Raw genomic sequence first — 14,505 nt, 5'->3', positions numbered from 1 at the left:
TGGCTTGAAAGGCCCCCGCTGCCATGGCAACGGGGCCGCCCGGTGCAGTGCCTGTCTAGAAAGGCCCCGCCGCCATGGCGATGGAGCTGCCCCGCGCAGGGCCTGTCTAGAAATGTCCCCACATCCCCACAGGGTCGGACTCTCCTCTCGTCCCCAATTACATCTCCATCCCTCGTTTCCTGTTTAGATTACTTAAGTGGCCTCCATGCCAAAAATGAAGCCAGAAATGAAAACAGTAGCAGTACCCCTGAGTGATGAAGACCTGACATACTTCAGAGCCATGGGGAAGGACTTCACACTGAATACTTCAGAGTTTTTAAAGAAAAAAAGGACAGATTCTTTAAACAGACATTATTTATTACTTGTTTCCTTCCTCTCTCCCTCCCCATTTGCACAGCCCAGCCCTCAATGCAAACACAGCTCGAGAGAAGAAAGGAAATGGCTCCTCACGCTGACAGAGGTGAAGTGTTGTAGGACGCCTTCTTCAGGGTCTCCAGGAAGAGCTGCTCGTCCTCCAGGAAATTGCGGTCCTGAGAAGAGAGGATGCTCAGAGCTTCACCCTGCTCTGCTCCCAACCCTCTGGCTCAAAATCCCTCCCAGTCCCGCTCACCTGCTGTGCCCTGTGCTTCAGCACCAGCAGTTTGGCATAGAGCTCCATTGAAGCAGTCGTGTCCACTCTCCTGTGCCCTGGCAATGTCCTAATGGGAGGTGGAAAACCTGCAATGAGAGCACAAGTGTGCAGTCCCCTCTGCTGTTAGAGGGAGGCAGATAGGGGCAAAAGAGCATGCCAGTTTTGCTTCCTGAGTGGGGTCCTCCCCAGCCTCCCAGAACAAATGGGCTTTAGCCCACCTGTATCTCCCTTTACTCCCCCTCTTGGCATCGCCCTGGCTCACAGAGCTCAACAGAACTCCCTAAGAACATGAAGCAGCCAACACCAACTCAGATCTGATGTTTATACTGTATACAAACAACTAAAACAGGCCCAGTAGTATCCCAATATTTCTGATAAGTGAATTAAAAGTGCAACAGCTCCTCTGCATGCCCCTTTCCACCAGCAGTGTGCAGAAGACCTTACTCAGCGTGCTGGAGAGCCCCTTGGTGGAAGCACTCAGATCCTGGTCTGTGGTCAGCAATAGTGTGGGGTTGTTGGGCAGCTTCTTGTGCAGTTGTTCAAGCTGTCTCCTCTGGTGAGCCATGCTCAACCTCTCCTGCCCCGTCCCAAGGAGAAAGGGAGAGGTCATTGGCAAAGGTTCAGATCCTTGGCATGGTGGCTCCAGGCTAAGAAGGGAGGGTGAGGGGACATTACCTGTTGCAGGTGCTGTTCTTGCTGCTTGAGCTGCTCCAGGTGCTGCTGCATTACATGCAGCCTGGCCTGGTGCTCAGACTCTATCCTACATGCATCCTGCAGGGCTCGCTCCCCTTCCTCATACTTCTGTGCTGAGAGCTGCAAGGCAGAGGATGGGGATGAGGGGAAGAGGAACCCTCACTGCCCTGGGACAGAGTGTCTTTGTGCATCCTCTCATTTCCCTTTCAGGACAGGACCAGGATGCATGGCCTCAGGAGGGATGTGATGCCAGCTTTGCTGCCAGCCTGTGTGCAGCTGTGAACTGCAGTGCAAATGTTCCACCTACCTTGTTCATGTTCTTGATCTCCTCCTCCTGCTGCCGGATGCGCAGTGCAGCCCCTTTCACCTTCTCCTTCTCCAGCCTCAGCTCATGCCAGGCCTCATCCAGCAGCTCTCTGTCCCTCGCCAGCTGCTCCTCCTTGACCTTCAGCTCACGGCTCCGTATCTTCAGCTCTGCTTGCTCCTAGGATGGACATGGGTGCAATGGATGTGTACCCAGCCCTGTCCTGGGCACTATCTCCTGTCTTCCCAAGCTATGGGAGTCATCTGCCCACTGAACTCCTACTGTGCACCAGGTCTGTTCTGCAGAGCAACACCAAAGGGTGCCCTCAACCATCCACTCTTGGGGCCCAGTGCCCAACAAAGCTGGGATTGTACAGACACACATTACCACTCCGTTAGACCTTAACAATGCAGTTCTTGCTGCACTGTCCGTGCCACATCCCTTCTGAACTGCCCCAGGAGGGAGCAGAACTGACTCTAGATAAATCCTCGTGTCACGGTGAGGCTTTTTTTAACCTGTCATGGGTGTTTCCTTTCACCTGACTTCAGATGTTTATAACAGGGGCTGTGCTGCTCAAACTCCTCATGGGCAAAGGGGAGAGGACTGATGTGACTGATGTCAATCTAAGTCAACACCTAAAACTGGCTGGCAGGAGCTGCCCAGGGAAGATCCCAATTCTCACCACCAGACACGATGTGATGACTCCATCCTGAACACCCGAAGCCAGCTCTGAACCTCTCCCCATGTCCCTGCAGGTAGGATCATGGGGATCCTTGCTGCCTGCCAGGCAGTCCAGGTGCTACAGGAAGAGGCTCTGCTGCCATACCTTGGCTAGGCTGATGATGGTGCCCTCCCTTTGGGAATCCAACTGCAGGGCTCGGTCAATGTCACGCTCCATCCGCTCCTTGCTAAGCTGCTGCTGGGTGTGAAATTCAGCCCATTCAACGGCCAGCTTCCGGCGCTCCTCTGAGCACTTCTGCATCACTGACTTCTGCTCCTCCAGCAAAGCACTCTGCAGAACACCACAAGAGGGAGGTAGGCAGCGCTAAGTATTCCAGCCATAAGATTTTCTCCTTTAAAAACCATCTCTGCCACTAAACCACACCTGACATCTACAGGCTGGCCAAGTCGGTTGCCTAGTGTGAGTCCTGCAAAGGGAGCTCTGGCCCCGTGCTCCTTGCAAACAGACTCCATCACACATGCTCACTCCAGCCTTTTGCACCCAGGTGCCAGACAGTTGGTGTGGTCATGATTCACTGCACCGCAAGGTGTGGGATTGAGCAGGCAGAGGACAGAGGGGAGATGAGGGATGCTGTCGCCCAGAATTCAGTTTTTCACCCACCATACACAGCAGCGCGGCCCTAATCAGACTCATGGGATGTGAAAAACACGTGGAGATGCCCACCCCAACTCACCTTTGCCCTCTCCAGTTCTGCCCGCTCCATGGAGAGCTGCTGGCTCATGACTCGCCGCTGCTCCTCCAGGGAGCGCTGCAGAGACTCCACTTTGGATTGCTCTGCCGTCGCCCTCCATCGCTCCTGGGCCAGGCACGGAGGAGAAACAAATGCCATTCACAAGCTCCGAATCAGGGATCTCCAATGGGGAGACGTTATCTTCCCCATAACCAGAGGGCCGACCCAGACAGAGGACAGGCTGTGCACTCACCTGCTCCAGCAGCCGGGTCTGTTCACTTAGCCTGGCCTCCATTTTGGCAATCACCTCCTGGAGTCGGCTCCTCTCCTCTTCCATGTCCCTCTGCTGCTGTGACAGCCTGTCCTGGAGCACTGGGGAGAGGCAGCAGCAGGGCTGTGAGCTCCAGGGTTCTGCACATTCAACCCACACCACCCTGAGTGCATCACCACCACCCTCTCCAGCATCCTTCATAGCGTTGGGGTTGCAAGCTCCCTCTATATTCACCATATCAACAAAAAAAAAACCCAAAAACCAGCAGTGTGATTTTGTGCTCATCATCTTCTGCATGTCCCCAGGACACTGTTTTGTAATGGGGAGACACTGAGGAATCCAATGACCACAGTAGAGGGAGCTTTGGCTGGATCTCCTTATTTTCTGGTTGCAGGGCCCTTACAGCCCTGTCAGCAGGTGAAGGGCAGACGTACCCTTGAGCTGCTCATCCCGCTGCCGAGCTCCCATGGCCAGCTCCTGGGAGGTGGTGTGGTGTGTGGCCTCCACCCTGTGCGAGAGGTTGTGCAGATCACTGGAGAACCTTTCCATCTGCTCGATGACACCATTCAGAGACCTGCAGAGAAGAGCAAGAGGACAGGTCCCCCCTACAGGACGTGCTTCACATCTCTGCCACGCGGAGGGGCATCTGTGGCTGGTTCCTGAGCCAAGGCTGGTTACTGCAGGACAGGGAACGTGATGGGCAGAGCCCAGCGTGGGGATATGACGGGGAGCACCATCAGTACCTGGTGTGTGACGTGGCACTGGTCACTGCATCGATCTCCTGCTCTTTCAGCCGCTTCAGCCGCTGGAGCTGCTCCTCGTGGTCTTTGCGCATCTCCTGAACAGATGACCTGCAGGACACAGAGGAAGGAGGCCATCAGGGGATGGTGTGAGCTGGTGCTCCCTGGGATGGGCGCTGTGAAAGAAGCATGGTCGTGGGCTTGAGCTGGGGCATCCCACTGATAGTGTTCACGTCTGGGATGGGCTACGTTTGAGGGTGATGGGTTTCTCTGCCAAAAACTGATTTCTCATTGCTACGGCTACGTGAATATCAGTGACACAGGGACCTGAATAAAAGATGTTTGGGGGATGTAAAACATTTGGCTCCTCTTCTTTCAAAATACAGTGCATTCACTATGAAATTATGTCTACAGCCAGGTCTTGATCTGCTGACCTGCAAAGCCAATCTCACTCCAAAATCCACCACAACCCAGTGCTCCTGGAGCCTGATTTTTCCTTCTCCCGTGTCCCCAAACCATCTCCTGCTTCCCTTCCCAAGATGGAAGAGACAAGACTAGCACCACATGCATGCTATGCTCACCTCTGCAGCTCTCGCAGCCGCTCCAGCTCCTGGGCACTCTGCTGCTCCAGTGTGGCCACACGCTGTTTGTGCTGTGCCACCAGATCTGCCCTGGCCCGCTCTGCATCCTGGCTCTGTGACAGCAGCTGAGCCTCCAGCTGCTCCTTCTCCCGCCGCAGCCTCTCCTCCCGTTGCCCATAAGTCTCTTCCACCACCTTCACCCGGCTCCTGCCCAGAAACAGCCCCCAAGGGTGTTAGGGCAAAGAATAAGTGCTGCTTTCATGGCATTACCTGGCACTCTCCATCCAAAGTGCACATGGGGGGTCTAGCAAGGAAATCGGTGTTACAGTATGCATGGGGAAACTGAGGCACTTTCTGCAGACTGAGCCCTGAACTCTCCCACTGCTGCCCAGTAAAGTATTCCAGTTGAGGACGTGCCAGCAATGGCACTGGTCCCTCTCCTGTCAACAGGACAGTGTTGGTGAGAGTAGATCCTCACTTTGGCTCACCTATGAATCCCCAGTGGGTCAGCAGCAACATTACTTTGTGTCTGCCCACCCAGGGATGGATTTGGAAAGCCTTCTTGCAGACCCACCCACGGAGGGAGGAAAGGGCCATAGGCAAGGATGTGACACAGGGGGAGAGTGGGTGAGAATCCTGTACCTGTGTGCACTCTCAAGAAGATCCAGGTCCTCCTGGTGCCTCTGCTGAAGGCTCTCCAGCAACAATTTGTGCTGCGTCCGCTCCAGCTCCAGCATGCGGACCTGTTGGACGTGCAAAGTAGGTCTCTGTGCTGCCCTAAGGACACAGCTCCCATAGCAGCACCTGGTGGCAGCAGGCATTCCTGGACTGGGAGGTTTCTCCTCTCCCCTGATGCTATTTGGAGAAGATATGGTTCTCCTCCTGCTAAGTAACTTGTAGCCCCCCATCCAGCAGGCAAAAATGGGGTTCACCTGGCTCTCCAGCTCTGCCACACGGGCCTGGGCACTGAGCAGTGCTGCCCGACAGCCTGCTGCATCATCGTAGGGCTGGACTGTGGGAGCTCCTGGCCTCCTCTCATGTACTGAGCCCAGAGGTGGGGATTCAGCCTGTGGGAAATGAAGAGAGAAGACTGAGATTTAAGCATCAGTGGCTTTGTGGCACGGCCATCAGCTTCTGAGTGACATCACGTGCTTCACCTGCAGCTGTGAGGCAGCCTGGAGCGGTGTGCTGGGAATGGTAACCTGCAGAGACACGGATGCTCTCAGGGAGGCAAAGCTTGACACTGGGGAGGGCCCAATGATCTCTCTGATCCTGCACCTCTAGGTATGGTCCCAGCAGACGTACCTGAGCAAGTGAGGCAGGGCCCTGTATCCCTTGCTCTGCTGCAGGGCCTGAAAGTTCAATGAATTCATCGTTCAGACACAGCAGTGGGAATCATCCCCTTCCAGAAGGATGGGGGTCCAGGTCTCCCAGACAGAGCAGAAAGGCTCCTGTTCTGCTCCAGCAGCTGGCCATAGGGACACAGATTCAGCCAAGCTGCTCAAAGCGGGCCGTGCTGTGACCCAAACCGACCCATCATGTGAAACACACCGATGTGGCTGGCATCTCTCAGGGGATCCCTCTTTGCAGGCTCCGATGGGTGAACTGAGGCTTGTGTCACAGTGCTGAGCCAAGGGACTGGGTGCCTGTGTGGGCAGAGACACACATGAGACACAGCATGCTGAGACACAGCAGTGTCCCGGCTCATGGCGAGAGGCAAGGACGTCACCCTGCATGGCATGTCTTAGGTTTAACAGTGCCCCTACAGAGCTGCATTCCCTCTCTGTTACAGAGTCCCAGGTCAAACTGATCAGCGTTGGCTACTGGCTCTCCCCATTCCCCTATCTCACCCACACAGCTGCTTTCTGCTGGACACCTCTCCCACAGAGGGGGTCTGAAATGAAAAGGAAGCCTCACCCAGAGCTGTCTGCACTCGCTGCCTTGTCCTGCAGGGCAGCTGCCTGTGGTGCTGCTCCCGTGGAGGTGGCTGGCTGGCTGCAAGCAAAGAGCATCACATGTGATAAAGCCAGAGAGGAGACAAGGAAAAGACAAGATCCTTTCCCTCAATTCCACATGGGTGAAAGCCTCTGAACCCCTGAGCCGCGGCAGGATTCAGCCTTCTGGCTGCAAAGGAATTCCAAAACTCTACCACCTGGATCCTACCTCACTGCATCCATCACTCCTCCTGGGCAGCATCAGCTGCAGCTAACACATCCCTGCCCAAAACATATTTGTTTGTCATCATATTGCCTTACAGTCCCACTTGAATGGCACAAGTCTGAGTCTGTGTCCATACAAACACAAACTGGAGGAGGTTTGCCTGAAATTAAGAGGAAGGAAAAGGAAGGGGACATTTGGGCATGAAAAAGGCAGAGCCCCTGGGGATGCACTGATTCAGGACAGCTTTGCATGATCCAGGGTAACGTGTGAAATCTTGGACACAAATGGAAGAAGACCCAGGGGTGTGAGGGACTGCGGGATGGATGATCAGCATGAGAACGTCCTGCACTGATACCCCAATCTGTGATGAGAAAACAGTGCTTAAAATGAATTCCTAACAACCGAGCCAAGGCTTTCCTGGAGCTGCTACATGCAGAGCAAACAGGAGCCATCAGTCATGCCCCTACCTGACAGGAGGGCTGGGCTCCAGTCCTTTGCCTGGGGTCTCCAGGGGCACAGCACTTCTCTCCTGAGCCTTCACCTGAGCTTGAGCCTTCTTGCGAGACAAGGCAACGCTCAGCCAGTTATCCTCTTCCAGTTGGTTGGGTTTGGACGTTGCTTCTTCTGTAGCCAGGAGCTGCTGGGAGCTCACGGCAGGACTGGTCTTAGCTGGAGATGGAGGCTCCGAATCCAAAAAATCCTCATCCTTCAGGCCCAGCCAGTCACCCCCAGCCCTGCTGCCCCGTGCAGGGCTCTGGCTGGCTGCAGGAGGAGGTTTGGAGTGAGGGTCTGGTTTTGGTTCACTGCTGTTCTCAGCTGAAAACCTGCTGCAAGGAGAGGGAGTTGCACGCCTGCCTGTGAGGGCGACCAGGGAGCTCTGCCACTGTGGTCAGCGGATGGAGCTACAGTCACACACACAGCACAGTACCTCACAGACTGCCTCCTGGAGGGACGGCCCTCAGGCGTGGTGGCCACTGTGGGCTGGTAAGCTCCAAAGATAAAATCCTCCTCGTCCCAACCCTCTTCCTTCTCTGTTCAGATAAGCAACTTTGAGTCAGCACCCAGAGCAGCAGCAGCTGCTAACACGCCAGCCCTCCTGCTCCTCCCCTGCCATTCCCACTGGCATCACTGCCTCTGGGAAATCACAGCTGGAAAAACACCTTCCCTGGAAACCTGCGAGCAATGTGCCTCCTCATTGTGGCTGGGAAAAGCATCTTTGCTGGAAACCAGCTCATGTTCCGAGGCAACCGAGTTACTCAGTAAATTACCAATCATCAGCTGAGCTGCAATGATTGTGCAAATGCTCCCAGCTGCCCTCCAGACCACAGTATTACATTTTGTGTTAGCCACCTTCCCCGCAGGGCTGACAAGGAGCTCATCAGCAACCCTGCTCACCATTGCAAAAAAGGTATTTCCCCTGTAAGTGCACTGAGATATCCATCTCGCTCTCTGGAGCCAACACCATCACCTTCCCAGCATCGCTGGCTGCACTCACCTGGCTGCTTTTGGTACTTCTTATCCAGCTTGAACTCTCTGTGCTCTCCTGCTCCTGGCCGTTCCAGGATTTTGGCGATGGAGCCTCGTCCCAGTAACTCATCCAGCTTGGAGCGGGCCGGACGCACCTCCTGTCTGCTGGGGACAGAGCAGGAGATGGTTTCTCCAAGAAGCAGGGCCATTCCCAGACACACAGCCTTGTCAGGATGTTCTGACTCTTCTCTGCAAAATGAGGCTGCTCTGGGATCCAAGGGCAGAAGTGTTGAAATCCTCCAGCAGCCCTCAGTATGGTGGCATCACAACTAAGCCCCTCCTTTACTCCCATTCTCCTCCAGTGCCCAAGAATGCCTTACTCTTCCACCTTCTTTCCCTGCTTCTGGTTTCCTTTTCGGCCATCACCAAATCCCAGCACATCCATCAGGTCATCATCATCATCTTCAAACGTGAGCTCCTCCCTTTGCCGGGCTGGGGCTGCAGTGTGCAGGAGTGTCTGGGCTGGGATTGGCTCTGTGGATAGGATCACAGAAGCAGAAGATTTGATCAGGGCTTTGTTATTGTATTTCATTTTTTTCCCAGCAGCAAGAGCTCAGAACAGCCCCATCTGCTCTTTCTTCTCAAAGTCGCTTTGAAACAGTGCTTCTCAGCAACCAAACCCTACAGCAAGTGACTGATGGGACATGGCTGAGTTTTGTAACATGGGTTTCCCAGCTCTGTCTAACACCAGATTTTTGGCTTTGCAAGTTTCTTATCAGGTAATTCCTGCCCCCCTGCAAAAGATTCCCCACTGCACCCTTAGGCCTTGCTCTAACCCACCAGCTGCTGCGTCCATCTGTGCAGCAGAGCAGATTACTGGAGTGCAGGGACTAACAGCCCTTCAGTATCCCTACTGCAGGAACAAGAGGTTCATACTTAAGTGCAGCCCCTGTACAGCTGGATTCAACCTGGAGGCGGCCTGACTGGGCTTTGGCCTGGGCTGATGGTGCTCTCAGCCACCTCAACCCCCACCCAGTAAACTTGTGGTCATTTGGCAAGGCACGAAACAGGCTGGATGAGGTCAAATGGAAGAGCTGGGCTTCCAGTGCTGTAACCTGTGGCACACTGGAAATAACAAGCACTCAGTGATGTGTGTTACAATTAACCCCGTCATGAAGTTGCTTTATAAATGACCATAATGATTCATAAGAGATGGAACCAGGTCATTTGAAACTCACACAGACTAATTGAAGTTGCCAATTTAATATGAAAGGGGAGCACTGAGCATCCCTGCTTACCTTTCTCTTTGCCCAGTTCTGTTTTCTTCTCCGGACTTCCTTCGCTGCCTTTTGGAGATGGCTTCTTGGGAACACCCTGCTCCTCTCCAGATAGAAGCCCGGCCAAAGGATCATTTACATCTAGGAATTTTACCCCACAGGGACAGGAAAGGCTGATGATAATAATAGCAATACCAACAACAGTAACAAAACAAACAAAAAAGAACAAACCCAACGTTATTTAGAACAACCCCGCTCTAAGCCAAGTGCTCCACAGCCACCAGTGACAGAAGAGGCAAGCTCTGTGCAAAGAGCAGAGAGCCCTCAGCTGCTGCCAGGCATCTCCATGTGGAAGAGAAGGGAGAACTACCTTCAAAGTTAAACTTCTTGTACTGTCGGGAAGCGGGTGGGGATGAGAGTGGTTTCTTATCCGTCTCAGGTGCAGATTCTCCTAGAAAGAAAGGCCACAGCTCACTCAGAGCATGGCAGATGGAGGTGCCCCTGTCCCACCCCAGCTGAAGGCTGCTTTTCTTGCAGTGTTCCCCCTTAAGCACCCCTATGGAGTGGGAATCTCTCTGGAGGAGCTGCCTTGCAAGCAGGGAAGGGGAGAAGTGCCTTGAGAAGAGCAGGACATACTGGGAACTGGGGTATCTTTATTGTAACCCCTCTGGCTCTCCTTGCATGCAGAACAAGTGACCAGGAAAAGGAATGTGGAATGCAAATACGCCATACTTGCTCACAGTCAGGCTGTAGAAAGAGGAGCAGAATTTCCTTTTTACCTGTCTCAGGAGCTGGCATCTTCCCTGAAGTTTTTACTGCTCCTTCTGAGGTGTTACATTTCCCTGGGCCTTTCGTAGCTGCCTTTCCCAGCCCAGAACTGGGTTTTGACATTCCCAGAAGATCAGCTTCCATGTCATCCATTTCCTGGAGAGCAATAGGATGAGGATGGGAGCTGTGTGAGTGATGCTAATGCCCCAGTGCTGCTGCTCCTTTGGTACAACACTGCCTATCAAAGAGGGGTGTTTCATGCCATAGAATCACAGAATGGCCTGGGTTGAAAAGGACTTGTGAACTTACCTTCAGGGTTTGCAGCACAGCCTGTGGGTCTGCATCAGAGATACTAGATTCCTGCATGCCAAAGAGAGGAGAGATCAGATAGACAAACTCTGCAAGCTCCTCATGGCAGAAGTAGTAGCCTGGAGCTCAAAATCCAGGTGCAAATGTAGACCACCTGCATCTGCTACAGCCCTAAGTAAACTGCTCCAGCACTTGGAGCCCTGATTCTCTTCATTTCATGAAACTACACGTTCAGTTCACCCTGGTGCCTTCCTTATAGAGGAAACCCACTGCGCCTTGATTCCTTTGCTTAAATTCCTGCTGTCCCTTTTAGAAACATCAGGAACACCCAGTCTGTTACTTTGGGTCCTTCCTGCGATACTTTATCTGAAATTCAGCCAGGAAGAAGGCTGGGCTGCACTTAAAAGCTGTTCTCCCATCATCTACCCACTCTGCCATCCCACCTTCTTTACTCCACAGTGAAACCAGAGAGGGCATAAGCCAAGCTTCAAGGTTCCTCCCTGACATCCCATCACAGTCCTGGATGGAGTGATGCCAGGGCAAGCTTGGCCCCACTCAGATCCAGCCCTCAGGACACCCTGGGTATCTCTTGAAACGTTGGGCTCACCTCTGCAGCTTCCATGTCCTCTGCAGGGAGTTTGCTAAAGAAATCATCCTCCAGAAATGACCTGCAACACAAGCCTTGGGGTTAGCAGCACCACACGTGAGCTGGGGAAAATGAGGCTGAAAAAAATACAAGCAATAAAATCTCAGTGCTGGAACTGCCGTGTTTAAGAGCTGTTGTAAAACGTACAGGACGTGTGCAGGGCTGGGAGACACCCAACTCTTTCTGGAAAGCTTCAGGATCTGAGTTCCCAATTTCCAAAGGGATCACAGATAATTCTCCTCATTCAGTTTCTATTGGGGCAGGGGGGGGAAGGTGGAGGAGCCAGGGATGGTGCAGGTCAGAAGGACATGGGGAGCACAGAGAGGCTGCGTGCCAAAGGAACTCACTTCTTACTGGCCTTCAAGCTGCTGCCCTGGGCTCTCCCACTGCTGACACCAGCTGGTTGGGAAGATTTATCAGGGCCTTCATCTGGAAACAAGACAGAAAGAGATTAGGATGATAGACATAGGCATATTTCCTGACCTAGGAATGCCAAGGGGGAATTTGCTGCCTCCTTATGGGCCAAAAAAGGTTTTAACTGGAGATGAACTCCGTTCTGCCTCCCCAAGCCAATGCCCAATGCTGTTCAATGGACTCTGAGAAACCACGTTCTCAGCTCTGCTCCCTGCTTCATCCCCTCTCACAACTGGAGCCCTTTTGGAGAGCAATAGCTCTTGCACCAGCTCCTCCTGCTCCTAACAGAGTGTGAGGATGCTGCCCTTCCAGCTGCAATCAAGGCATATTTTACCATCATATCCCAGGAGGTCACCCAGCACGTCATCGATGGAGCCTAGGACAAGAGAAATTAAAGGAGCTGAGGCAGGTGAGACAACCAAAGCAGATGTAAAAAACCTTCCTATTTCAGTAGGCCTTTTTCTTTTGACCCCCAGAATAAAGGTTTGCTCTCAATCAAACATCAGTGTACAGCCCTCCTTTACCAGTCTAGAGAGAATTGCCAGGACCAGGACTTGATCAGTATTTGATAGATGCACAGTTTAGCTTCATTTAGCCAGAAATAATATGCCTTCTTTCCACTCATTCACTGGCCACAAGCAGCCCTTTATCTGTGAGCTCTCTCCCCACAGTAGCCAAGGGCCCTTAGGCATCCCCAAAAGCACTGCTACAGAATCCAGAGCTGCAAAATACCTCTTAACAAGGACCTCTGGAGCAGCTGTGGGGAAGAACTGAACTAAATGTGAATGTCCTCCCCGGGATTTGGAAAAATCCCCAAGAAAGCACAATGCACCCAACAGCAGCTTTCAGACAAGGAGCACGAATTACGATTTCAGCAGCAAGGACTGCTGTGTGTGACTGTGACTGGTGAGTGACCCCCCCTGCTCTGCTCCTAGCAGATCAAAGCACCTTCGGATGGCGGAAGGAAAGCACACAGGTGTACGTACCTCGTGAACTTCTCTTGGATTTTGTAGCCTAAGAAGAAAGGCAAATTTCCTTGTTACAAAACGAAGATCAGACCTGGGCTTTCCCCACACAACTGAGCAGCAGTGAAGCCCTCCCCCTGTGGTGCTGTTTGAGAAATGGCACATGAAGCGTGGGGGGGTTAGAGAGAGATTTACAACTTTTGAGAGCCCACTCGTGCACAGCCCTCCTGGACACCAGCAGGGAAGAAGCCTCCGCTCCCAAGACCCATTCTGCCTCCACATAGATGTGCCAGAGCCATAAAACTGGATTTCCCAGGCCTACGTTGTGCTGTATCGCACTCACCATGGCAGAAAGTTTGTTTGTTCTTTGCTCAGGGCAAGTTTGTTTGCAGGTTCACCTGAGCTGCACCTTCAGCTCTCAGGCGGTCTGACAGCATTGCTCACATCCACGCCAACCTCCTATCTGCAAGGACAGGAAAATGCACCGAATTGCCTTAGTGAACGTTGCACCTTTGTTAAAAAGATTTCCTCTGCAGCTTGCAGACTGCCTCCATGCTGCTCAGGCCTCTCTAAGCCACTCACAAAAGGTTCAGTGGGAATTTAAAAGCAAAACACAAAAAACCCTGAATGGCGTTGAGCTCCTGAAGCGGTTTGCACAGGCAATGTCCCGCTGGCACCATGGAGCTGCTCTGCAAAATAACCCCCCCACTTTCCGGATCCGTAGCACCCAGGGATCCCAAACAAGAGGCACAGCCTGTCCCACTCGGCCCAAGCAGAAAACAAAGCTGCCTGCCCTCTGTGTGAGCAGGATGAAGCCCCCAGCTTTCAGCCCGCCTTGCTGCAGCCATCCCTGCCTCCCATCAGCGCGGCGCACGCAGCCCACCGGACATGCAGCACCCCGGAGCTGTGCTCACGCTGCTCCTCTCCCCACATCCCCAAACTCCTGCCCACTGCATCCCACACCCGGAGCACCGTAACGGCCGCCCTCATCACCCCAAACACCCACCAGCCCCGGCTCTCCCCCCCCGGCTCAGGAAGGCCCAGCCATTCCTTTCCGTTCCCTCGCAGCCTGCTGGGAAGTGTAGTCAGCCAGGACCTGATGCAGACTACAGCTCCCGACAGCACCAGATGCTGGGCAGGCACATGGAGCCCAACAGCCACGGAACCCTGCAGGGAGGCCCCGGCAGTTGGGGCCGCAGCTGGACCGGAATGCGTTCAGATCAGCCATGGCAGCTATGGCTGCAGGGAAGATGCCACAAAGGCGCCTCTTACTGGGATCTGCCCACTGAGGCGCTGGGACGGAGCGGTGAGGGCCAGACCTCCAGCAGCACAACTCGAGTCTTCCCAGCATCAGTCAATGCTCGACTGATAAAAGCAACCACCTTGCAGCCAGAGCCCACTCTGAAGCAGCCAGACCCCAGTTCAAACGCACAGATACGAGGTGCTTGCAGGATGCTGTGTACCAGGGTGCTCAGCTCAACACGTGCTGCTCAAGTGTTTTGTTTCAAACCCAAGCACGGCAGCCACAGCCTTCAGGCTTCGAAGAACATAAAGGTTGGACTCGCAAACCTCGAAGGACGAGCTCGCTCAGTAGTGCTCCTTCTGCCAGAGCTGCTCTTTGCAGCTGGTCTGTTTTCTAACTGAATGACAGCGACCATCAACAGGCAATGTTAAGCAAATCAAATGCCAGCAGTCACTGCAGCAAGGTGCATCGGCACTGCTAGAGACAACTAATGAGTAACAGCAGAAATTTGGGTTGAAAAAAAGGCTAAAGCTGAGGTCAGGGCAAAGCCAGCCCTACTCCTGAGGTGCTCCAGCTTATTTAGCTTGTTGCTTCCAGTGAAAGACAGGTATTTCGCCAAGGTTT

General features: G+C 53.5%; 1 protein-coding gene across 1 annotated transcript; it reads right to left on the bottom strand.

Moving 5' to 3' along the window:
* Positions 1-336: 336 nt before the first annotated feature.
* Positions 337-13,591, bottom strand: FBF1 (Fas binding factor 1). Its single transcript, XM_052688240.1, has 30 exons — positions 12,982-13,591; positions 12,660-12,687; positions 12,008-12,049; positions 11,607-11,688; positions 11,221-11,281; positions 10,614-10,664; positions 10,316-10,460; positions 9,907-9,987; positions 9,558-9,677; positions 8,640-8,793; positions 8,288-8,421; positions 7,721-7,823; positions 7,260-7,619; positions 6,550-6,627; positions 6,184-6,278; positions 5,938-5,984; positions 5,790-5,834; positions 5,565-5,699; positions 5,275-5,375; positions 4,633-4,839; positions 4,055-4,162; positions 3,746-3,885; positions 3,294-3,412; positions 3,044-3,166; positions 2,455-2,640; positions 1,632-1,808; positions 1,307-1,444; positions 1,076-1,208; positions 611-717; positions 337-530 (listed from the first exon to the last, which is right to left on the bottom strand). Exons 1-30 carry the CDS (start codon positions 12,982-12,984, stop codon positions 447-449), a joined length of 3,387 nt encoding a protein of 1,128 aa, XP_052544200.1. The 5' UTR covers positions 12,985-13,591; the 3' UTR covers positions 337-446.
* Positions 13,592-14,505: the final 914 nt, after the last annotated feature.

Source organism: Tympanuchus pallidicinctus, unplaced genomic scaffold (genome assembly GCF_026119805.1).
Source record: "Tympanuchus pallidicinctus isolate F22 unplaced genomic scaffold, pur_lepc_1.0 scaffold23, whole genome shotgun sequence".
Classification (NCBI taxonomy): domain Eukaryota; kingdom Metazoa; phylum Chordata; class Aves; order Galliformes; family Phasianidae; genus Tympanuchus; species Tympanuchus pallidicinctus.
Note: the sequence above shows the minus strand (reverse complement) of the source record. Positions and strands in the feature narration are given on the sequence as shown.

Bases quoted from the DNA above. Each gene is read 5' to 3' on its own strand.
- FBF1 (XM_052688240.1), bottom strand. The intron at 11,689-12,007 runs GTAAAATATGCC...TCTTGTTTCCAG, and splicing joins TGACCTCCTGGGATATGATG to ATGAAGGCCCTGATAAATCT. The intron at 6,279-6,549 runs GTGAGGCTTCCT...CTGCCCACACAG, and splicing joins GCGAGTGCAGACAGCTCTGG to GCACCCAGTCCCTTGGCTCA.